Genomic DNA, 11747 nt, shown 5'->3' on the forward strand with positions numbered 1-11747 from the left:
GCCGCTTCCCCATTATACGTCCATGGCCCAGCTGACACATGCTGTTGTTGCTCCACTGTCTTCAGATTTGTTTACCTGAACGAGGTATGTCAATGAGTTTTTTCATAGTGTGCTGGTATTCTTAAGAATATGATGTTATTGTCTGCTAGTAATTTATGATGATATGCTCATCAGTACTTAGTGATGTTATTTATAGCATTTTGATATTCATGTATATGGCTGGCGTCGCTTGATTGGCTGCCCAACAACAAATTATAGATTTTATTGGCATTGGTGGAGGTATTTTATTGGCTCTGGTGTCCCATGACTCCATTCAGGCAAATAATACTCGTACCACATTAGAGGCAATTTTTCCAGTCCCTGTTATTACTACCCTGTGCACGTGCCTGTTTGTGTACGTACACACATGTACACGCATCGGCTTCATTATATTCCATTACTCCAGGATACAGGGACAGTGTGACATCCGGGTTATCACAGATTACCTTCCCCAGGTTTCCCCAGGATTCGTAGCTAGACATGCTAATGAATGAATGTCTAAGCAGCACTTTTGTGTGCGTGTTGGTGGGTGTGTGTGTTATGTGTTGTGTGTACATAGGTGTGTGTGTGTGTAGTTTGTATTTATGTGTAGGTGTGTGTAGGCATGTGTGTGTGTTACTATATTTTGGAAAAGTACGTTTCTAATGCATGAAAGTTTTTTGGGGGGGAGGGGGAAGGGACATTGAAAAATTTATAAAGTGTTGTAAATTATCGTGGTATGTACGAGTATGCTTTCCGATTTTTTTTTCTTCATATTGATAGGCCTGGGTTATCTTTGTTTTCAGATGTCGCAGAAGAAAAGATTCTACCAAGATGGTTATCTGAACTGTGGGTTCAGTTATCTTGTCAAGGACAGTGTACATATCCCTCAATGTGTCATCTGTTTAAAAGCCTTTTCAAATGGCACCACGAAACCTTTTCAACTGAAGCAGCATCTGGCAAATGCTCATCCGCATTTAAAAGATAAGAACCGCATCTTCTTTGAGTTAGAGCTATCCAATATGAAGAGAATTAAGATGGACGAAACTGGCACTTACCCGCAAACCAACACGAACATCGTGAGGGCTTCATATGTCATTGCGCTTCAGGTGGCCAGGGAAAAGAAAGCACACACGATTGGTGAAAGCCCCGTGAAACCGTGCACCGTTGACAGCGTGAGGCTTGTGTTAGGAGAGAAGGCATCGAAGAAGATGAAGATCTCCCTATCTAACAACACTGTCAAGAACAGATTTGCTGAAATGTCTGAAAACATCAAGGAAAATGTGGTACAAAAATATTATTGTCGCCATTCTTTTCCCTTCAGCTTGAGTCCACAGATGTTGCCACCATTTCACAACTACTCGTTTTCTGCTGCTACATTACTGACAAAGGAATTAAGCAAGAGTTTCTTTTATGCCGGCCGTTAGAGATGACAAAGAAGGCGGTTGATGTGTTGAAAGTTGTAACAGATTTCTTCGAAGAGACGGGGCTAGGTTGGAGCAAAGTGGAAGGGGTTTGCACGGACGGTGGCCCTAATATGCTTGGTTCACGTTCAGGATTTGTTGCCCTCGTGAAGCAGAAGCAGCCTTGTGTGAAAGGAACCCACTGTATGATCCACAGAGAGGCTCTCGCTTCAAAGACAATTCCAAAGAACCTTCATGCAGACTTGGTTGCCATCATAAACATCGTGAACTACGTGAAAGGATCAGCCCTCAACACTCGGCTCTTCCGCGAGCTCTGTAAGGATATGGACGCCGAACACACTGCTCTTTTATTTCATACACAAATTCGATGGCTGTCGAAAGGAAGTATGCTTGCTCGGGTCTTCGAACTGCGGGAAGCAGTAAAGTTGTTTTTGAGTGCTATAAACAAGGTGGACATGTTGTCTGCCTTCAATAATGAAGGATTCGAAGCCCGGCTGGGCTGATATCTTTGAAGCTCTAAATGACCTAAACAAGAAATTGCATGGATGAAGAAGCAACGTGACTGTGCACACTGAAGCCATCAATGCTCTCATAGCAAAACTCCTGCTTTAAGGAAAACGATTAAGAAATGGAAATGAAAATATTGCAGATTTTCAGTGCATGAGTGACATACTTGGTGAGGACATCATCAGGGAACCACTGAAGAAAGAAATTATCACTCATCTTGAACTTCTGGGGGATGAGTTCAAACGTTATTTCCCTGGTATCAACACTGAACACGTTTCAGTGAGGTTGGCGAGGAACCCATTCATGTGCCAGGTGGATGATGTCCCTGATGGAATGCAAGATGAGTTCTTGGAGCTCACACATGACTCTTCTGCCAAGAATGAATTTCGTGCACAAGACCTTGAGGATTTCTGGGCTCATGTGCGCGGAGCATACCCACAACTGAGCACCAATGCATTGAAAATTCTCATTCTGTTTTCCACAACTTATTTGTGTGAGTCTGGTTTCTCTGCTTTACTCACAATCAAACCCAAAGTACGATACCATCTTGAAGTGGAATGTGACATGCGTTGCGTGCTCTCTACCACCTCCCCTGACACTGAGGTGCTGATCAGCAAGAAGCAATTTCAACCATCCCACTAAATGACTAAGTCACAACTAAAGAAAGGAACTTTTAAGTTACTAATTGTTCATTATGTTATTTGTATTAGGCAAATAAATTTTGTATTTTTACTGTTTTTTTTTCCTTTTCTATATGAAGGCGGAAATCCGAACAGGTGAACTGGTTGAAGGGAGGAAAAGATAGAAAAAAGGTTAGGAACCACTACTGTAGATGGTTTGACTGTGTGAAGTATGTAGTGCAGCGTATATTTTGTTGTGTGTGATAAGACCTGTTGCCCTTTTAAGAAGTGTGTGACAAATGCAGGTGGTATGATCAGTATGGGGTGCTGGGTGTTGGTTTTTATGGTGTGAATTAATATACCTGGTTTCATGCATAATACAACAGGGTTATCGAGAGAATGTTTTGAGTGACAGATTACGATCTGTCACGTTGGCGTATTATGAAGTTTATGAAGTATGGTTTAATTAATATTCTGTGTATGATGTGCTTGGTGATGTTTTGTTTGGTATAAATTCTGATGCATAACATCCGGTATGATATATCCAAGATAAGAGTTCACACTATGTTCTAAACCGTCCTATGGCGTGTTGGTATTATGAATGGTATAAAATATTTGGTAACTGATATCTTGCACTTGGTGAACTTCGCAATGGTGTAAGATATGAAGTCAGATATATTTTTCCGTGTTTCATACATCCAGGTTACCGTGCGAAGTATGTTTTGTGGGGAATATTTGCTGTCATGTTAATCTTAAAAAATGAAACAGTAGAATGACCTGTTGTGCCTGGTATACAAATGTGCATTATGAAGTAAGATGTGTAACATATGTGGCCTACCGTATCTTGTTTTCTCGCGAACTATTGTTCTCAGTTCCTCTGATCTTGTAAAGTTAAATAGGTTGTTAGTGACATTCTGTGCGGAATACTTAGCGATGACATGAGATAAATAATTCCGTGTATAATATATCTTAAGTTATTATGCTTCTAGATATTGTTTTATGTGTTGCTCTTTTGAAGTGAAATATTCTGTAACTGATATGGTGTGTCTCATGTACTTTTCTACGGCAGATGATATAAGCTCAGATATACAATTGCCTGTAAAATATACGATATCCATATTTTGCTAAATAGACAATCTGTAATGGCAGTCTCGCAAGCCAATTCCTTAGTGCATACGTACCTTCCTGCTAGCTCATTTATCTACCTGCATATCAACCTGTCCACCTACATATTTGCCTCCAAGCCTGCCTGTCTGTCTTTCTGCCTGCCTGCTTGCTTGCTTCCCAATCTATATGTCGACTACCCTACATAGCTACCAATTTACCTACCTACCTACCTAAATATATACCTTCTTGAGAAAGTCGTCTGTGTAGTTCGATTCATATAATTTGTCTTTGTCTACATTGGTAGTTTTCCGGTATACAGAGACGATGAAAAGAAAACAGAAAGGGGGAGCCAGTGAAAGAGAAGACTGAGATTACCCATATAGCTTCCAAAGAAATAAATACACTTTGGCATTGTTGGTGTGAAGATAATGTCCATTAATCTAAAAAATGATAACGCAGATTATGATGGAAGACTGAAGAATGGAAGAAGAAGAACGGTCGAGAAAACAGTTGCCGGAACAAATCGCACAGATATATGTTTATCTTGATGTGTAGATAATTACACATGGCATTTCAGTGCACAGAAAGCGAAGTGGTGGAAGACTGAGGGATATATATATATATATATATATATATATATATATATATATATATATATATACAGTATATATATATACAGTATATATATATATATATATATATATATATATATATATATATATATATATATATTAGTCTCGTCGTTTGTTTTTTGTCCATCAATCACGCACAGACCAAGGACCAGAGACCCCAGACCCATATATAATCTGAATCTGGGTGACCGAAGGATGCTTTTAAGGGGGTCAAAATTCTGATCTGGGTCATTTGAGGTCACCGGTGGAGTGATCGCCTTTTTGGCCCAGGCAACGCCGGGTGCCCCTGCAGCCCAATTTTTGGCATGGCCACTCACATGATCTCCAGTTCGGACATACGCTATATAGGGTTGACCTCCGAGGACATTTGAGGTTACCCGTCGGAGGTCATTTGAGGTCACTAGTAATAACAAACAAGTACGCACAAATACTGTTTGTTAGTCTGCAAAAGCTGAAATAGAAAGCTCCTGGACCTCTTATAATCCCTCTTCAAAAGCATAAGAGGTACATGGTCTTTCTGGAAGAGAAAGATTGAATTAGAACAAATAGGATTAGTGTTCGCCTTTTAACCCCTACACCGCGGGCATGTTTACCAATGTTTTGCATGTGCCGCGGGGTTATTCGGGCTCCGACAGACTCTCAAAAAATATTTGCCAAAAATCAGTTATTAGTCCTAGAATATTAAAATTACATATGCTTATGGCACATACCTTCAGCTTTCTCCTGGAATGTTTGTTGAGCCTTCGTCGTTACCGTAGGACTTGTGGAGACCTCTGAAGTTGGGTAACGAAGTCTCCACTTTACACTTCCCAACAACCCGTAATAAGATTACCACAGCCAGATATTAACACTATAAACACTACTCTATGATTTTCAAGTAGTTTGGGATCCATACTCCAAAAAAAAAAACACTGTGAAAGCAATGAAAATTACAAGCGCGTCTGACCGTTGCACTTGCGCTAGTTCGCTCTTGGTACTCTGTCATTTATTATTCGTAAAACCCCTCACACTTTATATTTCTATTACTATATAACACTTATATATATCTACAGTCTTTATCCATAAGTTTCCTTCAGTAGCATTAGTTTAATGTCACTGTAGGGATTCAATTTCTTTCAGTAAAATACGTAGCATTCACTTTCTCGTCCTGTATACTAGCATTGAAAATGAATGTCACTTTCACCTTCACTCTCATAACTCATAGTATTCAGACATGCTAGAGTGAAACTTTCACTTTCATTACTCCTAGGGTATATACTCGTATTCTTATAATACTACTCATTTACATTTCTATTTACGTTCTCTATTTTATTTACGTTATTTACATTTCTATTTTATTTACACTGTGTTATGCACTGTCACTTGAAGTAACTTAAACTATTTCCACTGTTCACGTATATTTACATTCATTACTTTCACTTGCTGTTTACAGATTATTTACACATTATTTACAATTCCACTTGCATTGTTTAATCAATAGAAAGATCGTAGTCACTCTTTTATCAATTGTCAGCCCTTTACCTCTTTCCACACGAGGTTTAGTAGGGGGTAAAGGTCACAGGGCCCTTTGCATGGGGGTGAAAAGTCCCTGAAGCTAGCAAGAGCGAACTGACGTACCTTCACGTTGGAAGTTGAGAGTAAACTGATAAGGGTGGGCCGGGGTGGTGGCCTACCTAGGGAAATTCATGACTACCAACGTTAGCCTCTTGACACAGCTAATATATGGCAGTGAAATGATTGGCAGGAAATCTATACAATACATTATAAATTAGGTAGTTCCAGGTGAAAGTAAATATCACCTAGGCTTCTCCCTTCCCTTCTTATATGTATATTTATTACGAAAATAGATTATACAGCATATTTCAAGGGGAAATAAACAGCGAAAATTAGCGAACGAGTGCACGTGAGGTGTTGTCAGGTGATAATTAGCCAATTCCAGGTGTATGGCACTCTCACTTACCTTATTTCTTTCTTGTATATATTATTTGGTATAAGAATAGGGCATAGGGCTTATTTCAATGGATGAAATCAGTGAAAAATTCCAGGGAAGATTTACTTAGCGTAGCACGGCCAGGCAGGCGAGACGATAGGGTAATGGAGGGGGGGTAGGGAGGGGAGTCAAGAACGGGGAGAAATGGCTAAATTGTCAACAATGAATGGGAGTTCAGATGAGATTAGCAGTGCTGACTAGTGTTGGACATTGGCAGTACTGATAGATGATACAAACCCCCACTTGGAAGCCCGGGTGAATTCAAAATAACACAGAATCACAAAAGCGATGCCCCGCGGTATGATCCCTTGCTCCCAAGCGACACGAAAGTGACACCCCGTGGTTAAGGGGTTAAAGCCCGGGCAACGCCGGGTACTCCTGATAGTGTGTGTGTGTGTGTGTGTGTGTGTGTGTGTGTGTGTGTGTGTGTGTGTGTGTAGATAGATAGATAGATAGATAAAGATAGATAGATTGATAGATAGATAGGCAGATAAATAGATAGATAGACAGACAGATATAGATATATATAAATACATATAGATAGATAGATAGATAGATATAATGAGAGAGAGAGAGACAGACAGACAGACAGACAGATGAAGACAGAGAGACAGAGAGAGAGGAGGGGGATTAATTCAGTTCATAAATAACTCATAATCCAACGTCTGGTCGTCCCATTTTCAAGGGGTATTGTAACGATTTTGAATTTGACGTGTTCAGAAAAGATGTACATCGACAGGTAGTGGAGGAAACGTCGAGTGGGAGACAAAGAGAAACAGAGAGGGGTAGGTGCAGGGGAAAGAGAGGAGAAATATGAATGGCGGTTAGGGGGGAGAGGGAGGAAGGAGAGAGTGGAAGAGGAGTTTAGGTGGGAAGAGTGGAGGGATGGGGAGAGACTTATTTTTTTCCTTGGGGGGGCCGGATGGAAGGGAGATAGAGGTTGATAGGGGAAAAACTACGAGGAAGGGAACAGGCAAGACTGGGGAGAAAGACAGAGGGCGGAAAAGACGCAAAGAAGTGGAAGGGATTGAATCAGCAATGAAACGGGGCACAGGAGTGAAATTAGGAAAAAAAAAAAAAAAGGAGGACAAGGAAAAGAGAAGATAACGAAAGTATGAGAGAAATTCAAAGGAAATGAAGCGAAGATAAGAGAAAGATGGGGAAAGACTGGGGTCGTATGTATTTCAATCATCTCTTCCTGTACGATGGCCTTTTTCATAGCATCCTGGTAGTTTGGCTGAAGGGATTGGAGGGAGAGGAGAAGCCCTCTTGTTTTGCCATTACACTCAGAATAGCCTTCCAATGATCTTTAAACAGGGCCCTCATGGGACCTACTGCTGATATGATATTATTTAGTCTCTTTTTTACTCTTTTTCGACTTATTCCTTGCTTCAATCCTTTTATTTTTAGGGGTCCAACTCTGGTCACAAAACTGACATATCGCTTCCTTCTCTTTGTCACACAGTTTCAACTGCCACCATTTCGACGCTAATACCGATTCTATAATTAGCATGCATGTTAGATTATGTTCTTGCATGGCTGATGTAATGGTACTGGCGGGAGCGATTTTATATGTCAGTAGATTTGTAGAAAATCAGTGTACTCCGTTTTAATGGGTGTATGATTATTTTGGTAAATATAATGATGGTGACTGAGGAGATGTATTGTTGAATAAGTCCCTACCACCGCACCACATTATCAATCATCACTTTGTCATATTATCAATCATCACTTTGTCATCATAATTTACCACAGTATACTAACACCACAGTTTGCTACCACCACGTCACAAAGCCACACTATCATCACAACACGCCTCTGTAACCAGAGTTGTAATGGAATGAAGTTAATTTACTTGAGTGCTTTACTCAATAACTCCTGTGGGCATCTACATTTTACTCTGTACACATATCATTTTCAGCACTTAGCTTATCTTAAGTATGGTTTTCAAATACTTATACTCCAATACATATGAAAGTAAAAAGTACTCGCTACATTAACATATAGAATCTGACTGTGTGGCCACTGGTTAATGACAGAAAACAGAGCAAACCTGGATGGTGACCAGTCACATATAGCATTCATGTTTAGACAAATCCAGTGTATATTTTTTTTTTATATTTTTCTTCCCGGCCGTCATGCTTCCTTCTCGTAACATCAATGCCATCAAGTGTCTCGCTTCACCGTTATCATCCCGACCCTCTTTCGCCTCTGACAGTGGGGCGAGATATGGTACACAAGGCAAGAAAAGAAAATAAGATAGAAGAACTAATGAACAGCGTATTCAGTGAAATGAGGCACACACCCGTTCTTCTGCCATTTAGGCTCCTGATATCCTGATTCTACCCCACAGGCATGACGATCGGCACTTTTTTTTTTTTTTTTTTTAATAGCTGTGATTCACATTATCTATCAGACAAAATCAGTCCGACAACACACTCACTCCCGTCAGTTCACTTACTTTAACTTCATATTTCGTTTTCTCTTATTTACCATATCAATCCACAATCTTCTTGGCCTACCATGCCTCCTCCCGCCTTCAGACTCACAGATACCTATTGCATCGCAATATTTACATCTTTTCTCAACCTGCCATATCCTCTGAGCATACTCTCTTCAGCTCTATTGTCAAGGTATGTACTTCCTAACTCCACGTCTATCACCAGTCAAATCTTGTACACTGACTTACGCAGTTTATACTCGTATATGTTCCTCAATTACCTAATTTCCACTGATCTTACTCATGACTTTTGGTTCTCCGGCCACACTAAAACTCACACTCATGCCTGCTGAGTACAGTAAACACCTTTATTTGATTCTCTTGCAGCCTCCACACCGAGACCTCTGTTTAGTACCAAGGCCGTCAAAGCTACAGCCACTTTCTTCCTTGTGCTACTCTACTTTATATATATATATATATATATATATATATATATATATATATATATATATATATATATATATATATATATATATATTGATATATTTACCTCTTTTTATGTTATTGTACAAAGGTAAAAGCAAACTTCCTTGCCACTTCAAGTCCCCCTTTTCCCATTCACAGTCACATCACATTGCGAATCTGCTTTTTAAAGGGACATACGATTTCTCTTATCAGCATTTATTACCAAGGTACAACGCTCTCACACCACCACAAAACTGCAGCATACCGGAAATCTTGTATCTCTCTCTCTCTCTCTCTCTCTCTCTCTCTCTCTATATGTTTGTGGTAGGTGGGGACGCTCACCATCCACTTATTGGATGGTTGTAGTGCTGCTTCGGGTGTCTGCCTTTTCCTCTTTTCCTACCTTCCTCTTCTGTCTCTCTTTCCTTCATTCTTTCCTCTTCCTTCTGCCTACGGGTGACTTTACACTCCCTCTTCTGTCTTTATTTTTCCTTCAGTCTTTCCTCTTCCTCTTGCCTAGGAGTGACCCTACACTGAGTGATACACCAAATGGTTTCCTGTACACCGGGAAACCATTTACTATGCTGGGTGATCACCATACAACCAAATTATGGTGTCTGGTGTAATGGGTAATGAAGGCACTCCAATCGGATTGAGCCGGTGCAAGTTTATATCCAACGGATGGTTGGGGTTTATTGTTCACGTAATGCCACTCAGGGATGAGTGAGGCTGGTCACTCTCATGTTAAATATCAGGACCAACTTGCCTAGCCTCTGGCTTCTAAACTCCTCATGAGGATGATGGATGGATGGAATATATATCTTAGCTGCTTAGGTCCACTTCGCGGGCCTAAGCTCAGCAGGATCTTTGTTACCTCCACCAACGAAGTTGGAGGTTATATAGTCATCTATATTTGTTTATTTCTTTCATTGTCCACACGGTATCTACAAAAGTTCTTACTGAATTTCAATGAAATTTTGTGGAACAGTGAGGCATGGACCATAGGGTTGCCATTGAACTGTCAAAATACCGGATGCCTCCGCTGAAACCCATGCTGCCCCAGCCCCTCCAACACACACTTTGGACCTTTGAAGTTATGAAAACTTTATATATATATATATATATATATATATATATATATATATATATATATATATATATATATATATATATATATATATATATATATATACACACACACACACGAGTACTGCTGTACTGTATCACAATCTTTAATCTTTTTACAACATAATGAAAAAATGGCAAAGTAGAGAATTAGAGGTTTCACCAAACACTGTTTCAGAGGTCTGCCACCAGGTGATCTACCGTCGCCCAGCCTCGATTAAATATTTTTGCGTTTTTTTTTTAAAGACCAGTGAAATTGTACCTAATACTAAGCTTATAATAATATTGATATTTATAGGAATCTTTTTTCCTATTCAATCAAGTGCATATATATACCTGTAAAGAAAAAAATAACCAGGCTTTCAGAGAATCTTGGCCTGGGGACTAAAATAGTTTGCTGTCTATTTACATACATCTGAATAAATCGTGTGCAGTTAGTAAAAGGAGAGTAGCTTCAGGACTTCTCATGTGTGTGTTTTAGCATGTTTTAAGGAAAGAAGCTGTTCTACTGGAAACAATGTACCTAAACGACTGCGTAGTTGGTGAATCAGCCATGTTAATCTAAACAAACGGCAGTGCGGTACGACACTATAACCAGAGCAGAGTACGAGCAGTTGAAGTGTAAACTTGCTAGAGTGTGCAGTGGAGCCAGGGAAACATTTAAGATAATTCTTTATGTTAGACTTTGGTTACTAAGATGATCAAGATGTCCAACAGGTCCGTACTGATATAAAAAGTCATATGTCAGGCAGGGCAGCATATCGAAAGGTGCTGCCGAACCTGCGGCTACATATCTATTTTCTTTTGTGGATACTAACGAATGACAAATATTTTAAACACTGTTATCCTGCTTTATGGATGGTTCTAGTAAAATTGCCCAGGTTTCGTCTCAATGTTATGTTTACAGAGACGAGTAAACTGACGAAAGCTGTGTTTACAAAATGACACCTATAATCTATCTATCTATTGCCAGACGCCTCAATCCCGTTTGGGGTGGCCACAAACAAATCGCCTCCAAGTCGCCCTGTCCCCCGCCATTTCACTGCCCTGCTCCCAACTCACACCCCCCTCTCTCATATACCTCTCCACCCCATCCCTCCATCTCATCCTCGGCCTCCCCCTCCCTCTTTCCCCCTCCACCTCACTCACATGCACTCTCTTCGTTAGTCTTTCACCCTCCATCCTCTCCACATGGCCAAACCACCTCAGTGTGTTCGTCATAACGCTTCCTATCACATCCACATCCACACCACAACGCTCCTTTATATCCTCAATGGTCAGCCTGTCTCTCCATGTGACTCCACAAGCTCCTCTTAAATAACTCATTTCCACTGCTCTCACTCTTGACTTGTGTCCTTCCAACAACGTCCAAGCTTCGCTTCCGTACGTTAGAGTTGGTATCACAATACTGTCATGAAG

General features: G+C 40.2%; 3 protein-coding genes across 3 annotated transcripts; all 3 read left to right on the plus strand.

The window, feature by feature from the left end:
* Positions 1-824: 824 nt before the first annotated feature.
* LOC145400488 (zinc finger BED domain-containing protein 5-like) lies at positions 825-1445 on the plus strand. The gene has a single exon (XM_080273014.1). It carries the CDS (start codon positions 825-827, stop codon positions 1443-1445), a length of 621 nt encoding a protein of 206 aa, XP_080129140.1.
* A 2-nt stretch (positions 1446-1447) lies between these two features.
* LOC145400489 (protein FAM200C-like) lies at positions 1448-1945 on the plus strand. Its single transcript, XM_080273015.1, has one exon. The coding sequence runs from the start codon at positions 1448-1450 to the stop codon at positions 1943-1945; it is 498 nt and encodes a 165-aa protein (XP_080129141.1).
* A 157-nt stretch (positions 1946-2102) lies between these two features.
* Positions 2103-2591, plus strand: LOC145400490 (protein FAM200A-like). Its single transcript, XM_080273016.1, has one exon. The coding sequence runs from the start codon at positions 2103-2105 to the stop codon at positions 2589-2591; it is 489 nt and encodes a 162-aa protein (XP_080129142.1).
* The last annotated feature ends 9156 nt before the right edge of the window (positions 2592-11747 follow it).

This window comes from Coenobita brevimanus, chromosome 52 (assembly GCF_032717465.1).
Source record: "Coenobita brevimanus isolate Jiangsu-jjx chromosome 52, ASM3271746v2, whole genome shotgun sequence".
Lineage (NCBI taxonomy): Eukaryota > Metazoa > Arthropoda > Malacostraca > Decapoda > Coenobitidae > Coenobita > Coenobita brevimanus.

Bases quoted from the DNA above. Each gene is read 5' to 3' on its own strand.
- LOC145400488 (XM_080273014.1), top strand. From the start codon at position 825: ATGTCGCAGAAGAAAAGATTCTACCAAGATGGTTATCTGAACTGTGGG.
- LOC145400489 (XM_080273015.1), top strand. From the start codon at position 1,448: ATGACAAAGAAGGCGGTTGATGTGTTGAAAGTTGTAACAGATTTCTTC.
- LOC145400490 (XM_080273016.1), top strand. From the start codon at position 2,103: ATGAGTGACATACTTGGTGAGGACATCATCAGGGAACCACTGAAGAAA.